Below are 24,203 nucleotides of genomic sequence, written 5' to 3' on the forward strand. Positions count from 1 at the left end.
GTGTGTTTGTCTGTGTGTGTGTTAGGCTGAATGACGAAAGAATTCATGGTGCATCGCAAATGCTACCCACAACTCCTTATCGGGAAAGAAAGCTATCTATCCACACAAGGGTAGACACTTGTTACAAAACACACTTCACCTGCATTACTTCTCTCCATTTTGGCACTTGCTTGACCTGCATACTGCAGTCCTGTTTAAAATCAAATGTGCGCACTATGCTTACTGTTCGTGCTGCATTCCTTACCTCTGAAATGGCAGAAATTGGAAGACTTCAGACTGTTAGTGCTTTGTGTCTGACCATAGCCACTAATAGTAATAGTAATAATAATAATAATACAAACATATATATACAACTACAGAAATCCGTAATTATTGATACATGTTCAATTACCCGGAAGTTCCTAAATGCAATATAACACATACCGTACAGTTAATAGGAAGTGACGCTTGATCAAGGTCCGCGTCACTTTCCATTCTTAACCAGACTTAACGTCTGAGAAAGTAAAGAAATAATAATAATAATATAAAGTCCCAGGAGAAGATGGAATTATTGCAGAACTATGGAAACTAAATGATGTAAGATTAACAGGAAAAATTCACAAAATCATATTAACCATTTGGGAAACAGAACAGATCCCTTCTGAATGGAAATGCGCACTCATCCATCCACTCCACAAAAAAGGGGACAAAACTGAACCAAATAATTACAGGGGTATCTCACTCGTACCGGTCACATATAAAATCCTATCAAAAGTTCTCATGAATAGATTAGAAGAACAAGCTGACCCACAAATAGGGGAATACCAGGCTGGTTTTCGCAAGGGACGATCATGCACAGAGCGGATCTGGAATCTGAAAATGATTCTCCAGATGAGAAACACCGGAAACACAGTGGTCACTTTTGTAGATTTTAAAAAGGCTTACGACTCAATAGACAGAGTAGCGCTCTGCAAGACGCTGGAAGAATTCAGCATTGACAGAAAGACAAGAGCAATCATTCGGGAAACATTAACTGACAGTCTCCGAGGTTAAATTTATGGGGGATATCTCGGAACCATTTGAAATCCAAACTGGAGTGCGACAGGGTGACGGACTTTCACCATTACTCTTTAATATCATTCTTGAAAAAATTATCAGGACATGGGAAAAAGAAGTCAAAGGAATCCAAATTGGCATTAGAAAAGATAATAGATTCAATGTGAAGTGTTTAGCTTTTGCGGATGACCTTGCAATCCTCACAAATAATAGAAAAGAAGCCACTAACGCCATAGAGAAGTTACACGAAATTGCACAAAGAACTGGCCTGCAAATCTCATATGAGAAAACCCAGTACATAGAAGGAGTGCCACAAGACAAATTGCCTATTGTGACAGCCCATGGGAAAATCGTACAAGTACCACATTTTAAGTACCTGGGAGAAATCATCCAGCCATCAGGGATCAACCTAAAGGCCAACGAGGAAAGAATAAAAATAACTACAGAAAGCATATAAATTCACGTGGAACTATTATAACAAAAAGTCCATATCCATTAACGCAAAATTGAGGCACTACAGCACTGTCGTACTTCCGGAGGCACTGTATGCATCTGAAACAACACAAAAAGGTGGGCAAACTAAAATCAAAGAAACAGAGAAACAATAAAGGAAAATTCTCAGGAAAATTTTTGGCCCGATACAAGAGCAAGGAATCTGGAAGAAGAGACCAACATCAGAATAATATAAATACACAGACAAGATTACAGATACAATAAGGAAAAGAAGAATGCAGTTCTATGGACATATCCACAGGATGAATGAAAAGAGAATTTCAAAGCGAATTCTTAAAGTCATCAGCTCAGGCAGGGGAAAAACTAAATGGATAAAAGAAGTTGAAGAGGACCTCAGACAAGCACACATAACAGTAAACGATGCAGAAAATAGAACTGAATTGAGGAACATCATCAAAAAACATAAATTTGACACCACAACACAGAAGAGAGCAGGATGCAAATGGGCAGCGGAGCGAAAGAAACAACACAGTGAACACATGAAGAAAATTTGGGCTCGGAAGAAACATAAACAAACATCATAAAGGAATTCAAGTTCAAACGCTCTCTTAAATGGGAATAATCGAAAGTAATAATAATAATAATAATATTGTGTACAGCACTATAGTAGCCCTTATGTAGTTACTGCTGTGTCGTGCTGTCAATTAGCTCATTTATCTGTTTCGAAGCGAATAATGGAGCAATTTCTGGAGTATTGCAGGTACTGTCTACAACTTGCAGAAGGCATTTTCTTGAGACACTTAGTATTTGTTACGTATATGTCTCACTTTTATCATGAGCTATGTACAGGACAATGCACAACATACGTGTGTAGGGGGTGGACTACGTCCAGAACCTGTAACCTTCACCGGATTAATGCTACTAATTCAGAAAAAGAAATTATTGATGACTTGTATATTCAATATTAGTCTCGCAAAATTGTGACAAATAATTAGGTTCGTGACTGAAACAGAATCGCATCGTTTAGTTTTTACTCCTCAGAAAATTTCGTTTTACTCCTCAGGGGGTATTTGCCCCAGGTTGGGAACAACTGTTCTAAATCCATTCTATGTTAGTATTCCAGTATGATGGTCTGAGGATGCTGAAATACTGGTTGAAACCGGTTACCATTGCAATAAATGTTTTTGCGGTGGGGAATGCTTTTAATCCATTTTTAAACTACCTTTAGTCAGACCGCTGTTTCTCCACGAGAAATGTTCTCAAAAATTGTTAATGTCACTAATGTTTATTTCTCAACGATTCAGCTCTGGTTCAGGAAACACCACTGGTCTGTAACACAGCTTATTAATGTAAACAGTTCTATAGTAATACTTCGGTCTTTGGAGTCTTTATCAAGTGGGCATGTCAGCACACTTCGAAAGAATTCAGATACACGTTGCTAGAATCGTAATAAATCTGTGTGGTCTGTATGAATGTGCAACAGACTTGCATGGGACTTAATGGAAAGTTGAGGAAGAAAGGCTTAGTTGATTGGATATAACTGATGTAACTGACTGAACATTCCGCAGGCTCGTAATTAGGAGATTTTTGAGGATGTTGAACATGACAAGACAACAAAAATAAGGTGTCTTTATACGGGATGGGAGAGGGACCTCAGCTGTTCAGTATAAAATGTCGAATCAAAAACACCTTCAGCCGTCTATATTTCCAATTTTATTCTATTTTTGTTGCCAGTTTTGGCATTACACTATGTCATATTTAGACCCTGTGGAAAGACAACAATAATAACACTGTAAACAACATAACAAAACGAACGATGTAAAATTTAAGAAATCAAATTATATACTGTGGTAATTTGTTGTAAACATGTAACAAAAACTGAACTGTTCAGGGAGTGACATCAAAGTTGAAGACAACTTAAGGAATAAAATGAATGAACAGTTGCACACTGTATGAGTATAAACTAGGGAACAAAATATGTATGTTATTTAACAGTACAGAGAACCTACTAATCGGAGGTCAAAGTCACATGTTATGCATAGATAACGGTGTCACATGTTGACAAACAACCAGATGTAATGTTAATGTCAATGTCCGTGAATCAACTGAAGCAAAACAATCACAGTCATATGCTGATGGGTATGATCCAGATAAATATTTTACCTTCAGACCGTACTCGTCAGCATATGACTCTGATGATTTTGGTTCAGTTGATTCACGGGCAGTGACTTTAGCATTACGTATTGGTTATTTGTCAATATGTGACTCCGTGGTTATCTACGTGTAGTATGTAATTTTCACCGCCGATTAGTAGGTTATAAAATGACTTTTACCTTAATAATATGAATATATATGTATGAGTTTGGAGAGAGAGAGAGAGAGAGATTGATTTTGATTGAGACTTTAAGTCGTAACTGGTACCTGAATTTTGGTTGCTGCCTCCTTAAATGATCAGCTTCTGCACCAGTTGATGACGTATTATAATTTGGAGAAAGTTATTGTTCTTTAATATTTAAAGTACGACTCTGTTGGTTACCTGGCCATATTGCGGATAGCTTTGAGCCCAAGTTTTCGTAGCTTATCATACCTAAGGGACCACTGTTGTAAGTAAATACGATCAAACAGCAACCTGCTTTTCGCGAGAAAAGGAGATTGCTTGGCACACAAACTTCCTTCAAACTACACGTCCTGCTACATCAAAATTGGTCAGTGGAGTTCAGCACCATACTATTGTACAAGAACATAATCCGATTAAGAAATTATGAGAGGTTGTTACGTATTGAATGAAAACTATAGAGAATGCATTTCCTTTGCTGTATTTTAGTGAACTTTGTACACTTACAATTCTGTCGATTGATAGCCGGCGACGACAATGAAGTTCACCTCCTTTTCCGAAAACAAGATGTTTCTATTCTTCACTTCCAGAAAATTTGTATACATAAATGTTTGGTAACTCTTACTCGTACTTTAGTCAGTTTTATCACTACAACAACATGTAACAATACGTTCTGAGCGACGGCCTAACAACACGTCCTCTTTCCACAAGATACAGATTAACAGTCCTCTTTTTTTAATAAATAATTTTTTTGTAGTCCATACTCAAAGATTTACAACTACTATCGTTGTGGGGATTGCGCGCTAAAGAGTTTCTTGCTGTCCAGCTGCGCTTCGCTTCACTTCACTTCAATTACTTTTTGATTCACATTTACCTTTACGGTATTTACATACATTACTGAGCTTCTCAGAATAAAATCATGCACAAATTAGTTTTAAAAAATGGCAGTGAGGCTCACATAACATTACAAGGTTCTCTTTACTGTTGTTGTTGTGGTCTTCAGTCCTGAGACTGGTTTGATGCAGCTCTCCATGCTACTCTATCCTGTGCAAGCTTCTTCATCTCCCAGTACCTACTGCAACCTACATCCTTCTGAATCTGCTTAGTTTATTCATCCCTTGGTCTCCCTCTACAATTTTTACCCTCCACGCTGCCCTCCAATACTAAATTGGTGATCCCTCGATGTCTCAGAACATGTCCTACCAACCGATCCCTTCTTCTAGTCAAGTTGTGCCACAAACTCCTCTTCTCCCCAATTCTATTCAATACCTCCTCATTAGCTATGTGATCCACCCATCTAATCTTCAGCATTCTTCTGTAGCACCACATCTCGAAAGCTTCTATTCTCTTCTTGTCTAAACTATTTATCGCCCACGTTTCACTTCCATACCTGGCTACACTCCATACAAATACTTCCAGAAACGACTTCCTGACATTTAAATCTATACTCGATGTTAACAAATGTTTCTTCTTCAGAAACGCTTTCCTTGCCATTGCCATTCTACATTTTATATCCTCTCTACTTCGACCATCATCAGTTATTTTGCTCCCCAAACAGCAAAACTCCTTTACTACTTTAAGTGTCTCATTTCCTAATCTAATTCCCTCAGCATCACCTCGTTTTGCTTTTGTTAATGTTCATCTTATACCCTCCTTTCAAATCACTGTCCATTCCGTTCAACTGCTCTCCCAAGTCCTTCTCTTTACTGCTATACACATTATGAACATTAATAACAGCGACTAACTTCAGGGCGGATTCCTGACTGGAAACGGAGAAAGAAAGGTCCTATGAATATGTGTCCAGAACAGCGCCGTTGCGACGATAGATGGCGCTGACGAATGGAAGTTCCCTTAACCACGTGTTGTGTGTTCCTTATTTGTTATTGGCTCTGTGATTGAGGCAGGATACTGTAAGAAGCAAAATTGTCCGGCATTCATGTCGGGAACAAGCCGAGATGGTATTGGTATACGGCCAAGCAGATAGAAACGGTCAAGAGGCAGCACGGCTATGCAAAGAACAAGTACTCTCACAGACACCGACCACATCACACAACATTTCAAGCCTTTTTTGGGCGTTTTTGAGGTATTGGGTCCTTTCAGATAGATGATCATGCAGGGAGGCGGCGGACTGTGTGTACACCAGATTTGGGTGACCAAGTTCTACAGGGTATTGAGACGAGCCCTAGTACAAGCTTCAGGCAAGTGACCCGCCAACATAGCGTAAGCCAAAGTAAGATTATGTGTACGTTACATGACAGGTATGTGTGAACGCGTGCATTGCATTCCACGGGGGCCAGTTTGGACGTCCATTGTGACGTGGATGCGATGCAGCTCTATGGTGTGTTCCGGGACGATTTGTTGTCGTTGCACGCACACCGTCTATTTACGGATATAAGTTCATAGGACCTTTTTTCCCTCCATTTCCAGTCAGGAATGGTCCCTGCAGTTTGTCTCTCATTTTAACCTTAATTTATCTTTAACTTTGATGTCACTCGCTGCACAGTTTGGTTTTTGTCACATGTTTACTATGTATTACGACTGTATACAATTTGATTTCTTAAATTTTACACCGTCCCTTTCGTTGTGTAGTTTACACTGCTGTTATTGTTTGTTGTCTTTACACAGGGGCCTGAAGATGGCGTAGTGTAACGCCGAAACACTTAGCAAAAATAAACTAATATTGGAAATATAGACGACTGAAGGCGTTTTTCGTTTGATGTTTTACAAAAAATTAGGTGCATTCAAAAAGGAACGAGCCGAGTGCTGTAAAATGAAAACCGCCGAAGGAATTCTAATGCCAATGTCTACGGAAGAATGAGTGGTCACTATAAGAGCGCTGAGGACACGAACTCGCCGCTAGAGAGACATGGGATCGCACTTACGTGACGGCAGGGTGAAGTCGTGCACACGTCGACGTCCATAGCACTCAGTAGTGCTGAAAACAGAGAAATAGAGGCTGTAAATTAAGAGCAAAGAGATGGGGTGCGTTTCCTCACAGTGGAAGGAGTGTGGCGAATGGAAATTCATCGAAGAATGTCACAAGTGTACGGAGAATACTGCATGTCCGTAGCAGTTCTCATGCTCAGTCTGACCTCTGTGGGAATGGCTGTCAACGTAACTCACCGGTCTTCACTAATAAGGGCGTCCAACGGCTGGACCGTGGCATTGGTCAAGTGGTGTGGATTTCCAGTCCGTTCGTCGTTGACCAACGGCTTTCATTCTCTTTTGAATCATTTGCGCAACGCCCTGACCCTTGCAACGGACATGCAGCGCTCTTCGAACACTTTTACCATTCTTTGATGAATTTCCATTCGCTATGCTCCTTCCGCTGTCAGGGGACGCACTATACCCCTTCGCTTTCCTTTTGAACTCTCCATTTCTCTGTTTTCAGCATTACTGAATCCAGTGGACAATAGACGCGTGTACGTGCTCGCTCTTCGTTCGTTCGTGTTTCCCCGTGTCACTCTAGCGACGAGTATGGTTCACAACGCTCTTACAGAGACTACACTTTCTTCGATAGGCGATGGCATTACAATCCCTTCAGCGGTTTTCGTGTTACAGTCTCTGGCTCGTTTCCCTTCGCACTAAACTATACACAAATTAGCTGTCTGAAAAAGTACTATACGGTACTGTTACTTCCACAGGTCCGAAAAGTTCAGTTTTCATTTAGACATTCGTTAATAAGTTTAAATGTATATGAGTAGCAGTCAAATGAAAATCCAACACCCGCCACAAAGTGACCATAGAATGGTTCCATTCAAAGGTAACCACCACACGTGTCAAGACATTTATCTCACTGGAGACGAGATCCACAACCGCAACCAGAGTTGCACTTACTCATCTGACAGTAACTGACGTCCACGCATGTCTTTCTTCAGGTCACCAAAGATATGAAAATCACACTGTGAATGATCCAGGCTGTACGGAAGACGGTGCAGTGCTTACCAACCAAATCTACGAAGCATAGCCTTCGTCCTGTTGGCACTGTGGAGGCAGGTGTCATCGTGCGACAGTATGATTCCGTCCGACGGCATTCTGACAGCTCGGGTGCTAGGGAGCGGGAGGTTGCATGTTCATATCACGTCAAAAAAATTTTCAAATGTGTGTGAAATCTTATGGGGCTTAACTGCTAAGGTCATCAGTCCCTAAGCTTACACACTACTTAACCTAAATTATCCTGAGGACAAACACACACACACACACCCATGCCAAAGGGAGGACTCGAACCTCCGCCGGGACCAGCCGCCATATCACGTCAGGGTCACCGGTGTGAAAGTGGGGTACTAAGGTATACTAGAACCATCACCGAATTACATACGACACGGCATGAATGGTTTTATTGCACAGAGCGAATTTACAGAGCTTCCACACCGTTACAACGTTGAAAACGCACTGATTGTCTCTTCTTTTTCTCCCTCAACGATCTTCTCCCTGGGGCGTCAGAGAGGTTTTCGCCTTTCACAGCTCTCGATGTTCCCACATATTCATGCAAACAACCATTTTCAAGCATGAGCCTTCTCAAGAATAAACTGAGAAGAAGTCTTATTGATTAGAACTTGGAATTACGCCTGAAATTAAAAACAATGGCATAGAAACGTGACTTACTCAACTGTCCATGGAGATGCAACGCCATTGTTCACATTAGTGTTCTTCACTCATTGGCATGATTTAATTTCATAGAAATCTCATAATTTAATTTTACAACTAAACTACATTTTCTAAACTGCAGCATGCTGCAGATAAAATATAGGTCTGCAATTGGCAGGTTTACTTCTTTATGGAGCGGGTGCTGCCGCACTTTTTGGTCTTGTGTTATAGTAAACACATGTAACTTCTTCAGAACTGGACATCAATTATGTTTAATGCATAACAGTACAACTATTCAGCGCAGCTCTTGCAACTGTAGCGTCTTTTGCAAGTAATGTCATGTCGTGACGTAACGCATAGAACTTCGCCGTAATTCGACCCATTGGAGACAAATGACTGGCCTTAACAAAAACTTTTTTTTGCCATCGTGGCGTTTTTAAGTCTACATTAAATTAATGAAAGAAAAAGAATGCACTGTTTAGTCAGTAAACATTTTTTTTTTTTTACGCGCGCCGCTGTCAGCGGCCTCTAGGGTCCAGGGCTACCGTCTTTGATTAGTTATCAAAACATCCTCGGTCCTGGGTTCGAACCCCGCCATCGCTTAAATATTTAATAAAAAATCATCAGAAATGACATTAGAAGTCACCCTCATTCGGCCAACGGCGTCATCAAAGAGGGCGCAGGTGCAGACTGAGGTTCAGCCCTTGGGAGCTACCCCTAAAGGCGGAAGAATCAGCAGTAATCAACAGCTGAGGATGCAGAGGGCAATGGAAATCACTGCTTGAAAGACACATAATACGTATCCACAGGACATGTGCCCTGTTACTGAAAAACTGTCATGAAGATCTCTCCATGAGCAAAAGATTCTGGACTAGTCCCCCACCTGTCCGCAGCTCGTAGTCTACAAAGGACTTTCCTGGCCAAGAGAAGTCCACTAGTATCAAACGTAGGCCTTAAACTGAGGAATAAACTTCTGAGAATGTACGTTTGGAGTGTAGCATTATATGGTAGTGAAACATGGACTATGGGAAAACAGGAACAGAACAGAATCGAAGCATTTAAGATGTGGTTCTACAGAAGAATGTTGAAAATTAGGTGGACGGATAAGGTAAAGAATGAGGAAGCCCTCCAGAGAACCGACGAGGAAAGAAATACATGGGAAACACTGACAAGAAGAAGGACCAAGATGGTAGGATATCTGTTTAGACCTCACGGAATAACTTCCAGGTATTAGAGGGAGCTGTAGAGGGTAAAAACTGTAGAGGGCAACAGAGATTAGGGTATATGGAGCAAATAATTGAAGATGTAGGCTGTGGCTGCAATGCTACTCTGAGATGACGAGGTTGGCACAGGAGAGGAATTCGTGGCGGGCCACATCAAACCAGTCAGAAGACTGATGACTCAAAAATTAAAAAAAAAGCATGGGTTTTACACGGTAACCACCGGTGTCTGTGCATACCATTTCTCCAATGCCTGTCTTGTGTGGTCTACTTACTTTTGTTGAGTCGGCCAGAGTACAACTTTTACCATCACTGCAGGGGGAGTTTTGTACATAGACTTCTGCCTGTATTGTCACACATACAATACGGTATGCAATTAATCATGCAACTCATAAAACTAAATAACCATGACAAATCTGTATACCTCGCATATATATTAGTTTAATATAATTGTATTGCAAATATGTATGTCTTGTTTGTATAAAACTGTCAGGCCAACTGTGATTTTATTTGTAAGATTGTTTGAAAATGGGCAAAGGTGTCCAAAAACAATCACCATCAAGAAATAAAAAAGCGACTTATGATGAAACTATAACCATTATATCGCTATTGTGATATTGCCATTCATACTTTAACTAAGACTTAAACCTTTACTTAAAGTTTATTAAGTTAATTTTAGAGAGCGTTGTGGAGTGAGTGAAGGTGCGGGGTCGAGTAATGAGAAAGATATGTTGAAATTGTTTGAATATACAGAGGATGAAGGAAAGGAGAAAAAATAAATAACTTCTCGTTTCGTCTATTTATTTAATCTTCACAGCCTATTATCTGGGAAACTAACGTAGGCCACGCACTTCACATTCTTATGGGTAATAAATATGTGTATATTAATTATTTATTCGTGGTACTTATAAACATTATGAAGTGTATGGGAGAGTTGGAAGGGGTTGACCTCAGAGAATGTATCTCAGTGAGACTGAAAACGTTCATAGCAAACGCTAGTTCAATAGTACCGTAATCCATTTCATAACAATGTGCTATCTTTGAGTAAAAGTATAAAAATTTGGCTTTCGAAAGAAATTTCAGTAATTGTATTGCCGACCTTTGGGATAGTGTTTCTGATTTGGCTGTGTTCCCGCTCACTAAGTTATAACAGGTCTGACATGCCAGTTGTAACTATTGAGATATCATGACATCATATCTTTCCCAGTAGATCAGCGTCTCCAGAAGCGTTGTCAGTGTTGTAATGTGTCATATCTTCTCTTTTCATATGTGTTGGGACAGTGTGTTCTGCAATGTCAGATCACTGAGTACATCTTATTGACTACTGAAGAACTCCTTTTCCTTTGGGGTACCTAGTTATTGAGATGCCTGGAGTTACCCTCCTCATGAGTCGGTTTACTGGGTGCATTGCAAGAGTAATTTTACCACGTGGAACTGTGGCGGAACACCCCAGGAAAGAAACCCATTGCCAGAGGACAGTTTTTCAGCTTGAGGAGAACTCCATTTCTCTTCGGTACCTCAAAAAAGCTGGTTTTACTGGCTACAGCTTAGTCCCTCGCTTTCAGTGATTCTTACTCTCACTGACACATAATTTGGAATCTGAACAGCAAGGTGTTGGCATGCAAACTGATGACGCATTTTGTCAATGTCACTCCTACAGGTACATTAACTGCACAAAAGCTAACTCATCCTCCTGAATTTCCATGTTCCTAAATTCCAGGCTGAATGACACTTTCTCTCAATGTTTTTGTGGGCAGATAAGGATATTGCACACCTTCTGGCCTTATTTTTTTTTTGTTAGATAGATACACTGAATAGCAAAAAGAGAATCGCCACAACGAAGCATTTCTGAGTGTGCTGACGTCTCATCTGGTCAAGTACCCTCATAATACCATTGTGCATTATAGGCTGCTGGCCATTAAAATTGCTACAACACGAAGATGACGTGCTACAGACGCGAAATTTAACCGACAGGAAGAAGATGCTGTGATATGCAAATGATTAGCTTTTCAGATCATTCACACAAGGCTGGCGCCGGTGGCGACACGTACAACGTGCTGACATGAGGAAAGTTTCCAACCGATTTCTCATACACAAACAGCAGTTGACCGGCGTTGTCTGGTGAAACGTTGTTGTGATGCCTCGTGTAAGGAGAAATGTGTACCATCACGTTTCCGACTTTGATAAAGGTCGAATTGTAGCCTATCGCGATTGCGGTTTATCGTATCGCGACATTGCTGCTCGCGTTGGTCGAGATCCAATTACTGTTAGCAGAATATGGAATCGGTGGGTTCAGGAGGGTAATACGGAACGCCGTGCTGGATCCCAACGGCCTCGTATCACTAGCAGTCGAGATGACAGGCATCTTATCCGCATGGCTGTAACGGATCGTGCATCCATGTATCGATCCCTGAGTCAACAGATGGGGACGTTTACAAGACAACAACCATCTGCACGAACATGAAACTTCCTGGCAGATTAAAACTGTGTGCCCGACCGAGACTCGAACTCGGGACCTTCACCTTTCGCGGGCAAGTGCTCTACCAACTGAGCTACCGAAGCACGACTCACGCCCGGTACTCACAGCTTTACTTCTGCCAGTACCTCGTCTCCTACCTTCCAAACTTTACAGAAGCTCTCCTGCACGAACAGTTCGACGACGTTTGCAGCAGCAAACAGAGACTATGGCTGCGGTTACACTTGACGCTGCATCACAGATAGGAGCACCTGCGATGGTGTACTCAACGACGAATCCGGGCGCTCGAATGGCAAAACGTCATTTTTTCGGATGAATCCAGGTTCTGTTTACAGCATCATGATGGTCGCATCCGTGTTTGGCGTCATCGCGGTGAACGCACATTGGAAGCGTGTATTCGTCATCGCCATACTGGCGTATCACCCGGCGTGATGGTATGGGGTGCCATTGGTTACACGTCTCGGTCACCTCTTGTTCGCAATGACGGCACTTTGAACAGTGGACGTTACATTTAAGATGTGTTACGACCCGTGGCTCTACCCTTCATTTGATCCCTGCGAAACACTACATTTCACCAGGATAATGCACGACCGCATGTTGTAGGTCCTGTACGGGCCTTTCTGGATACAGAAAATGTTCGACTGCTGCCTTGGTCAGCATTCTCCAGATCTCTCACCAACTGAAAACTTCTGGTCAATGGTGGCCGAGCAACTGGCTCGTCACAATACGCCAGTCACTACTCTTGATGAACTGTGGTATCGTGTTGAAGCTGCATGGGCAGCTGTACCTGTACACGCCATCTAAGCTCTGTTTGACTCAATTCCCAGGCGTATCAAGGCCGTTATTATGGCCAGAGGTGGTTGTTCTGGGTACTGATTTCTCAGGATCTATGCACTCAAATCGCGTGAAAATGTAATCGCATGTCAGTTCTAGTATAATATATTTGTCCAATGAATACCCTTTTATCATCTGCATTTCATTTTGGTGTGGCAATTTTAATGGCCAGTAGTGTAAATTGCTACTGTATTAGGTAAGAAAGTATTCAGTATACAGTCAGGAATACAAGTGAGGAACTAAGGGAATTTCCCAGTTTAGATCTATCAATACTGCAGTAGTCACTTAAAATTTTATAATACATAGACTTAAAAATACACTGTCTGACAAAAAAAGCGTCCAGATGGGGAACAGAAAATGAAATGAAACTTTATGGGTTGAGAGGATATGTGATAGTATTTCAGTGATTTCAAAAATTTGCAAAGATCTTCGCAGTACAAGCTCACTTATCAATATGATGTTGCCCCCTCCCCTCTGATCTGGATGCATGCTCGTATTCGATTGGAAAGGGATTCGTAAAGCAATTGTATCCTCTTCTGAAGCATGATGGCCCATTAACTGCTGCGTCTAGCACTGGGACGCAGCTAGTGTTCGAGCAGGTCCCTCACATCTTCTTTCAAGGACAGCTCTGAAGATCTTGCTGGCCATGGGAGTACATCAACTTCACACATCCAGTTTACAGAGACATGTACCATTGGTGGGGAAGTATTGTCCTGTTGAAAAAAGGCATCATGATACTGTCAGTCGAGGAATAATACACTAGGATGCAGGGTATCCGTGTCATACGATTGTGCTGTCAATGTTCCTGGAATCATTTCCCGCCGTCACCGGATGCCCCTCGCACTATGACGCCAAGAGTGACACTGCTGTTCCTCTCCAAAACTTTAACAGAATGGGTTCTTCAGGTTGCCACCATGTTCGCTGACGGTGGTCATCTGGGATAGTGCAGAACCATGATTCATTGCTGAACACAGTAAGATGCGACTCATCAGCAGCCCTTGCTTCCGAATCATGACACCACTTCAAAGGCAAGTGTTTGTGTTGTGACGTTAATGGCAGCCCACGTATGGCATGGTAGTTCCCTGGCCTGGCTGCTGCTAGTTCCCGATCAATGTAACAGGAGGACACATGAAACTTCCTGGCAGATTAAAACTGTGTGCCCGACCGAGACTCGAACTCGGGACCTTTGCCTTTCGCGGGCAAGTGCTCTACCAACTGAGCTACCGAAGCACGACTCACGCCCGGTACTCACAGCTTTACTTCTGCCAGTACCTCGTCTCCTACCTTCCAAACTGCAGAGTGACAATCTCATTCAGGAGGACACATGTTACAGGGAGTCCATTACTTGCTCTCAGATGGCACGTACAGATATGAAGGTATTATAATGTGCTTAGCGCATAATAAAACGATCCTCTCTCGTGATAGTCAGATGGAACCTTGACAATAAATATGCCTACCCTCATGTTCCTATGCAGTCCAATATTTGGCCACTGTCACATACAGCCGCCTAAAAATTTGGTTATTGTTCGATTTGATCAGCCATCTAAATGGAGACACGCAGTGAGGCCTTTTCAAACTCAGTCAGATGCTGATAATGCTGTCTCAAACGAGTATGCTGCATCCCTTGCCCTTCACAGTGAGCACTTAACATCTGGCGCTATTCATGCCTCTTACATAACATAACAAGTCCTCTAACAACAACGAATAACACTAACACACTCTGCTGGCCGTTACACAGGATGGCAACTGTAATCGTTTACAAACCCGCCCATGGTGTGTACGTGTATGAGTCTACCTATACATCTGACCATGTCTCGTGGGTGCCCCCTCTTTTTTTTTTTTTTTTTTTTTTTTTTTTTTTTTTTTTTTTGTCAGGCAGTGTAGATTCTCTAGCATGATACTGTCTGTGTTTGTGAAGGTGTAGAAGGAGGTTCGAGCTTTTTAACAACCAGAATGGCGAACAACATCAGCCACGATACCTGTATTTTGCTTGAGAGAAACTGCTGCAACAGCAGCTTTCCTTACAGTTAAGGACATCTGCTGTAATATATGCTGAACTTTTATGATCATTTTGAAAATTTTCCTCCCTACCCTCTGAGAGCATAAGATGTCTAGCAATTATTCCCTGTTTAACTTTCCAGATTGGAAATACCAACGCACACTATGAAAATCAACCTGTCTGTACCACATGTTGAAATTGTGGGAAACTATGAGATCCAGGGGAAGGTATTGGTGGTACCGATTACGGGAAAAGGGAAAGCAAATATCACTCTTGGTAAGCAAGTTTACAGCTCACTGTTAAATAAGAATGGAAAAAATCAAAAAGTGCTGTAACAGCTTGTCTCTTCAGAGGGCACTGTGTGTTTCAGACGGTGTGCACGCATCTTACACGTTCAAACACGACCTATTCAGGAAACCTGACGGCAAGCAGTACATCAGAGGCAAGGAGCACACGTTAAGGGTGACTGCAGCTAATGGTGGTGCACACTTCGAAAACCTCTTCAACGGCGACAAGAAACTAGGTATGTTGCAACGGTACTTCCTGTAATGTCCATGTTTTCAGCCTAAATAGCCACGATTTTAATAACGTTTGAGTAATTTCAGAGGGTCAGATTTTACCACAGTTTTTGTCACTTTCTTCTACTCTTATTTTCAAAAATATTTCTCATTTCCACGTCACTACGTAGTTGAGGCGTCCTAAATGTCCGATGCATATGTTCCTTTTAGACGTTTTGCAAATGTTGACACTCCAGTCTGCCTATCTAATTTTCGGCATTGTCCTGTAGCACTAAATTCATTTCAAAAGCTTCTATTCTCATCTTGACTGAATTGTTTATCGTCCATGATTCACTTCTTTCCAAGGCTGCACTCCGGACAAATACCTCCAGAAAAGACTTCCTAACGTTTCAATTTATATTTTGTCAATCTGCGTTTTATATTCTCTTTACTTCGGCCATACTCATTTATTTTGGTGCTCAAAGAACACAAGTCATGTACTATTTGTAGCGTCTCATTTTCTAACCTAATACCCTCAGAACTGCAAGTCTTAATTTGGCTACAGTGCATTGCCCTAGTTTTACCTTTGTTCGTGTTCATCAAATAATTTCCTTTCAAGACATTATCTACTCCGTTCAATTGATTTTCCTGGTCGTTTTCCGTCTCTGACAGAATGTCGATGTTATCGGCAATCCATAAAGTTTTATTTCTACTCCCTGAACTTAAATTTCCTTTCCAAGCTTGTCCTTGGTTTCTTTACTGTTTACTCAAAATGTAGATTGAATAACGTCAGAGATAGGCTACAAACCTGTCTCAGTTCCGCCTCAGCTACTGTTTCCCTTTGATGTTCTACGTCCCTGTATCTTCCCCAAGGTGAACTTCTACCAGTTTTTACATTATCCAGTAAGTAACTCTCGTTGATATCTTGCAACCATGACTTATTATTAAAGGTACAGCTGGATAATATTTAGACCCGTCAGGGCCTGGCTATTTTGGAATTGGAATTATTATAATATTCTAGAAGTCGGAGTATTTCGTTTGACTCATACATCTTGGATACCAGGCGGAACAGTTTTGTTACATCTCTCTGAAGAAACTTAATAATTCTGGGGAAACGTCTTCGCCACGGGCCTTTTTTCGACTTAGGTCTTTCAGTGCTCTGTCTAATTTCTCTCAACGCATCATATCTCCCATCTCATCTTCTTCTGCTTCCTATTCCCTTGGCATAATGTTGTCTTCATGATCCTACCGTTAGGATACATATTACAAGTCAAGTACTCCAAGTGAAAAATCCCTACGAAGAATCCGTGTAACAAGCACATGCTAGACTTCTCTCCAGTCACTAAATATTTTGTGGGCGTATGAGAAATAACACGAACACGGGTTCCTTTTGGCTTCATTTACTCTGAGAGCCATGAGCTAATCGCCACACAGGGTTGTATTATGTTTAACATTGATGTACGAGTTCTGATAAAAGGGATAGGAGACAATTCGCATTACTAAGAAGCTATTTGTCGTACAGTATTAGTACCCGACTGTTTTCCCGTCCATACAAAATCTAACTTGTTTGAGTAGCTCAGCGACAATGAACGACAGCAACAGAAGAAATGGTAATCAGTCTCCTCAACAGTATCATTGACTGGTTTTCTGCAAATGGTCTCACTCTTAATTTTAAAAAGACAACATTTTCCGTTCTGCACATCTATAGGTACTACACTAATGATAAGCGTAACACACGACGAGAAAACAATAAAGAGGGAGGAAAATTCAGAAATTTTAGGTGTCCATATTGACGAGAATTTAAACTGAGAAAAGCACATTTTAGAACTCCTAAAAGAACGTTTGCACTTAGAATTATTGTAAATATTGGGAAGAGACAAATCGCTAAGTTGATATACACTCCTGGAAATTGAAATAAGAACACCGTGAATTCATTGTCCCAGGAAGGGGAAACTTTATTGACACATTCCTGGGGTCAGATACATCACATGATCACACTGACAGAACCACAGGCACATAGACACAGGCAACAGAGCATGCACAATGTCGGCACTAGTACAGTGTATATCCACCTTTCGCAGCAATGCAGGCTGCTATTCTCCCATGGAGACGATCGTGGAGATGCTGGATGTAGTCCTGTGGAACGGCTTGCCATGCCATTTCCACCTGGCGCCTCAGTTGGACCAGCGTTCGTGTCGGACGTGCAGACCGCGTGAGACGACGCTTCATCCAGTCCCAAACATGCTCAATGGGGGACAGATCCGGAGATCTTGCTGGCCAGGGTAGTTGACTTACACCTTCTAGAGCACGTTGGGTGGCACGGGATACATGCGGACGTGCATTGTCCTGTTGAAACAGCAAGTTCCCTTGCCGGTCTAGGAATGGTAGAACGATGGGTTCGATGACGGTTTGGATGTACCGTGCACTATTCAGTGTCCCCTCGACGATCACCAGTGGTATACGGCCAGTGTAGGAGATCGCTCCCCACACCATGATGCCGGGTGTTGGCCCTGTGTGCCTCGGTCGTATGCAGTCCTGATTGTGGCGCTCACCTGCACGGCGCCAAACACGCATACGACCATCATTGGCACCAAGGCAGAAGCGACTCTCATCGCTGAAGACGACACGTCTCCATTCGTCCCTCCATTCACGCCTGTCGCGACACCACTGGAGGCGGGCTGCACGATGTTGGGGAGTGAGCGGAAGACGGCCTAACGGTGTGCGGGACCGTAGCCCAGCTTCATGGAGACGGTTGCGAATGGTCCTCGCCGATACCCCAGGAGCAACAGTGTCCCTAATTTGCTGGGAAGTGGCGGTGCGGTCCCCTACGGCACTGCGTAGGATCCTACGGTCTTGGCGTGCATCCGTGTGTCGGTGCGGTCCGGTCCCAGGTCGACGGGCACGTGCACCTTCCGCCGACCACTGGCGACAACATCGATGTACTGTGGAGACCTCACGCCCCACGTGTTGAGCAATTCGGCGGTACGTCCACCCGGCCTCCCGCATGCCCACTATACGCCCTCGCTCAAAGTCCGTCAACTGCACATACGGTTCACGTCCACGCTGTCGCGGCATGCTACCAGTGTTAAAGACTGCGATGGAGCTCCGTATGCCACTGCAAACTGGCTGACACTGACGACGGCGGTGCACAAAGGCTGCGCAGCTAGCGCCATTCGACGGCCAACACCGCGGTTCCTGGTGTGTCCGCTGTGCCGTGCGTGTGATCATTGCTTGTACAGCCCTCTCGCAGTGTCCGGAGCAAGTATGGTGGGTCTGACACACCGGTGTCAATGTGTTCTTTTTTCCATTTCCAGGAGTGTATTTCCATTCAGTAATGGCATATGGAATTATGTTCTGGGGTAACTCGTCTTCAAGATAGAAAGTCTTCATTGCTCAAAGACGTATTGTAAGAATAATATGTGGTGCTCACCCATAAACATCGTGCGGACGTCTGATTGCGAAGTTGAGCACTCTGACTGGTTCAAATTGCTCTGAGCACTATGGGACTTAACATCTGAAGTCACCAGTCCCCTAGAACTTAGAACTACTTAAACCTAACTAACCTAAGGACGTCACACACATCCATGCCCGAGGCAGGATTCGAACCTGCGACAGTAGCGGTCGCGCGGTTCCAGACTGAAGCGTCTAGATCCGCTCGGTCACACCAGCCGGCAATATTCTAACTACGGCATCACAATATATTTATTCCCTCATGAAGTTTATTGTAAATATCTGTAGTTACGAGGAACAATGATGTACATAATTACAATCCCTACTAGAAGGAAGAATGACATTCATTATTCCACTTTAAGGTTCTCTTTAGCACAGAAAGGGGTGCTCAGTGCTGCAACTGGAATTTTTGATCACTTACCCAGTGATATAAAATGACTGACAGACAGCACAATACAATTTGGAAACAAACTAAAATAGTTTCTCCTTGACAACACTTGCAGTCTGTAGAATAATTCGTGTTATCGTAACGTATAAAAAGCGGTGGCTAGAAATTATTAACTCACATCTGTGTATTTAATGATAATAATAATAATAATAATAATAATAATAAATTATAAATATTCAGAATTTGGCTATATTCACAAATTAATTTGCGATGTGAATGAAAAATGACTTCTTCCATATTACTATTTTTTATCGTGCAAATGATCTATTGAACATTAAACTAACTAATAATCAGTTTACTATGAATGTATTATATGTGTTATAGCTCTCTCCCGGAAGAAAAACACAGCGGAGCCTTTGAAAATGTCATTCAAAAATGTTGTAAGCAGTGCAAGGAGACGTGTGTAGACTCAAACAAGTTTTATTTTCAAAGTGAACACCAATAACAAAAATATTTGGTAATAGCCAAATTTAAACCGTCAGTCTCAGTTCATCACTGTTAGAAATCGAACTATAAATGTATCTTTTCTTCTTTGTTGTTCTCCTCCCACTGTTGATCTTTACTTTTACGTAAAATTCAGTTCACAACGAATATAAAATTCTTTCGAATACATAACACTGGCTGCTAGAAAATTCGTAACACTACAGGTTATTAATGAGTTTACTGCTGGTTTTTAAAAAAGATTATCGCTTTAGTGGCAGCCAACAACAAGGTTGTGCGTTGTTCTTTGGCTCTGAATTTATTGGCCTTCTACAAAACGTGTTTCTTTTCTTTTTTTACGCTTCTTATTCTCTACTCTAGAGAGTAGAGAGGGATGTTTGAGATCTGTCTTATTATATTGTCGCGGTTCTTTACAGTATTATGTCCCAGTGCGCTTGGGAGCGGGGTAGATTGGTTCCCATTTGGAAAAAATGGGAGGAGATTACCTGTTCCGGCATTCGCCTGACAATTGGACTGAGGGAGTAGAACTATATCAGTTTATTTCTGGGACAATATCATCCATCGTGCCGGTCAGACATTAAAATTTTGTGTATGTGTATGTATTTATTTGTGTGTGTGTGTGTGTGTGTGTGTGTGTGTATGTGTGTGAATTGATGTTTGCACCGTTTATTTTGCTCGCAACTCTGTTTACTGTCAATATTTTTCGGTGCCCAAAGAGGTACACAAGGAAGCTGGCGAGTTATGCTACGATCTCTAGTCCACTGGCTGTCTATAGCCAGTATAGCGATTCCTCAATTTTGAACATAGTGAAATTCACAGTTAAAATGATCGATAAAGCTCAATGAGTGATGCATTGCTGTAATTTAGCAGTTCCCAGGAATCAAACATCCATCGAACGTTTTGTGACAGGATGGATATTAATTGCTCCCGGCCACCGGTTTCATTCGTAATTGAACACATGATCGATCGCTTACTAAATCCGATGTGCAAGTATGTTCTCCTATAATTTAACCACACACTCTTATTCTTCCATTCACAATATTGTTTGTACAAATGACCCCTCCAATAACGTTCTTTCTTATAAACGTAGGCTTCCGCGGCCATTGTCACAGTCAATAAATTTTTTCTGGGTTTTTGATCATATTGTCAATATATAGTTTTACGTATTGACAATGTGGTCACAAACCCAGAAAAATTGTATTGACAACGTTCTTTCTTGTTTAATTACAGCACGGCGAATAAACACGTTCTTTAGCAATTCCTCTTATACTTAACCCTTCAAAATCCAACAGTCTAAAGTCATCTTAAACTGCTTTCCTCAAAAATGATAAACTTTTTGTGTTTTTTACAAATGTCTCTCAGGCATCACGTCACCAAACAATTTACCAGAATGCCATTTCTCCTGCCTTGATTTTACCGTTCTTGACTTTCAACATCATTCTACACAAATAATAGCTCTTAGTATCATTTCGTGTAACTTTTTGGCCCTCTCGCGCATCGTGCCACCGACCAAACCAGCAAACGCCATATTTCTCTCTCGACTCCACTACTCCCTGTTACCCTGATTGTATATGGATTTCAATAGGCACTGTTCTTAAATTACAAAATATATACAAGTTCAATATATAAAAGATACGAATTTCAGATAACGGAAAAAATTTAACTAAAGTAAACAATAAACACGCAGAGAAAATTCTGTCTTAATACAACATATTCTTTTTAGTCATGCGAACAGCCTCGTCTTTTTCATTCAATTTTTTTATTTATTGTCTTTTTCGTCAGGCGTTGTTTAGAAGACGTCGATACAGTATACCCCATTAACACTCAACAAGTAATAATTTTAAAAATTGTTCTCGAAATTATATTACCCTCAAAAATTCGAAAATGGCATTACGTATGTCAAAAAGTAATCCGTGCGTAAACTTCTGAAGCATGTTGAAACAGCCGTTTTCCTCCAGTATCACCATTGCGCTTTACTCAGAAAATACGAGACTGGTTCAAAATGTAAGGTTTTGTTCGAGATACCAAAGACTGTAATTCGATAGTAGGTGAATATGGATGGGGGGTAAGAAATGAAACAGGAAGCCGCCTGGTAGAATTTTGCACAGAGCGACACTTCATCATATCTAACACTTGGTTCAAGAATCATAAAAGAAGGTTATATACATGGAAGAAGCCTGGAGATACTAAAAGGTATCAGATAGATTATATAATGGTAAGACAGAGATTTAGGAACCAGGTTTTAAATTGTAAGACATTTCCAGGGGCGGATGTGGACTCTGACCACAATCTATTGGTTATGAACTGTAGATTAAAACTGAAGAAACTGCAAAAAGGTGGCAATTTAAGGAGATGGGACCCGGATAAACTGACTAAACCAGAGGTTGTACAGAGTTTCAGGGAGAGCATAAGGGAACAATTGACAAGAATGGGGGAAAGAAATACAGTAGAAGAAGAATGGGTAGCTCTGAGGGATGAAGTAGTGAAGGTAGCAGAGGACCAAGTAGGTAAAAAGACGACGGCTAGTAGAAATCCTTGGGTAAGAGAAGAAATATTGAATTTAATTGACGAAAGGAGAAAATATAAAAATGCAGTAAATGAAGCAGGCAAAAAGGAATACAAACGTCTCAAAAATGAGATCGACAGAAAGTGCAGAATGGCTAAGCAGGCATGGCTAGAGGACAAATGTAAGGATGTAGAGGCTTATATCACTAGGTGTAAGAGAGATACTGTCTACAGGAAAATTAAGGAGACCTTTGGAGAAAAGAGAACCACTTCTATGAATATCAAGAGCTCAGATGGCAACCCAGTTCTAAGCAAAGAAGGGAAAGCAGAAAGGTGGAAGGAGTATATAGAGGTTTTATACAAGGGCAATGTACTTGAGGACAATTTTATAGAAATGGAAGAGGATGTAGATGAAGATGAAATGGGATATATGATACTGCGTGAAGAGTTTGATAGAGCACTGAAAGACCTAAGTCAAAACAAGGCCCCGGGAGTAGACAACATTCCATTAGAACTATTGACAGCCTTGGGAGAGCCAGTCCTGACAAAACTGTACCATCTGGTGGACGAGATGTATGAGACAGGCGAAATACCCTCAGACTTCAAGGAGAATATAATAATTCCAATCCCAAAGAAAGCAGGTGTTGACAGATGTGAAAATTATCGAACTATCAGTTTAATAAGTCACGGCTGCAAAATACTTACGCGAATTCTTTACAGACGAATGGCAAAACTGGTAGAAGCCGACCTCGGCGAAGATCAGTTTGGATTCCGTAGAAATATGGGAACACGTGAGGCAATACTGACCCTACGACTTATTTTAGAAGAAAGATTAAGGAAAGGCAAACCTACATTTCTAGCATTTGTAGACTTAGAGAAAGCTTTTGACAATGTTGACTGGAATACTCTCTTTCAAATTCTAAAGGTGGCAGGGGTAAAATACAGGGAGCGAAAGGCTATTTACAATTTGTACAGAAACCAGATGGCAGTTATAAGAGTCTACGGGCATGAAAGGGAAACAGTGGTTGGGAAGGGAGTGAGACAGGGTTGTAGCCTCTCCCCGATGTTGTTCAATCTGTATATTGAGCAAGCAGTAAAGGAAACAAAAGAAAAATTCGGAGTAGATATTAAAATCCATGGAGAAGAAATAAAAACTTTGAGGTTCACCGATGACATTGTAATTCTGTCAGAGACAGCAAAGGACTTGGAAGAGCAGTTGAACGGAATGGACAGTGTCTTGAAAGGAGGATATAAGATGAACATCAACAAAAGCAAAACGAGGATAATGGAATGTAGTCGAATTACATCGGGTGATGCTACCGGAATTAGATTAGGAAATGAGACATTTAAAGTAGTAAAGGAGTTTTGCTATTTGGGGAGCAAAATAACTCATGATGCTCGAAGTAGAGAGGATATAAAATGTAGACTGTCAATGGCAAGGAAAGCGTTTCTGAAGAAGAGAAATTTGTTAACATCGAGTATAGATTTAAGTGTCAGGAAGTCGTTTCTGATAGTATATGTATGGAGTGTAGCCATGTATGGAAGTGAAACATGGACGATAACTAGTTTGGACAAGAAGAGAATAAGAGCTTTCGAAATATGGTGCTACAGAAGAATGCTGAAGATTAGATGGGTTGATCACATAACTAATGAGGAGGTATTGAATAGAATTGGGGAGAAGAGCAGTTTGTGGCACAACTTGACTAGAAGAAGGGATCGGTTGGTAGGACATGTTCTGAGGCATCAAGGGATCACCAATTTAGTATTGGAGGGCAGCGTGGAGGGTAAAAATCGTAGAGGGAGACCAAGAGATGAATACACTAAGCAGATTCAGAGGGATGTAGGTTGCAGTACGTACTGGGAGATGAAGAAGCTTGCACAGGATAGAGTAGCGTGGAGAGCTGCATCAAACCAGTCTCAGGA

General features: G+C 41.6%; 1 protein-coding gene across 1 annotated transcript in view; it reads left to right on the forward strand.

Moving 5' to 3' along the window:
* LOC126235188 (protein takeout-like) overlaps nucleotides 1-24,203 on the forward strand; it is a 103,436-nt gene that overhangs the window by 40,717 nt on the left and 38,516 nt on the right. Inside the window, exons 4-5 of the mRNA XM_049943918.1 lie at nucleotides 15,082-15,215; nucleotides 15,310-15,462. Of these exons, the coding sequence (XP_049799875.1) occupies nucleotides 15,082-15,215; nucleotides 15,310-15,462 (287 nt within the window). The remainder of the gene's footprint in view (nucleotides 1-15,081; nucleotides 15,216-15,309; nucleotides 15,463-24,203) is intronic.

Source organism: Schistocerca nitens, chromosome 2, assembly GCF_023898315.1.
Source record: "Schistocerca nitens isolate TAMUIC-IGC-003100 chromosome 2, iqSchNite1.1, whole genome shotgun sequence".
Taxonomy (NCBI): domain Eukaryota; kingdom Metazoa; phylum Arthropoda; class Insecta; order Orthoptera; family Acrididae; genus Schistocerca; species Schistocerca nitens.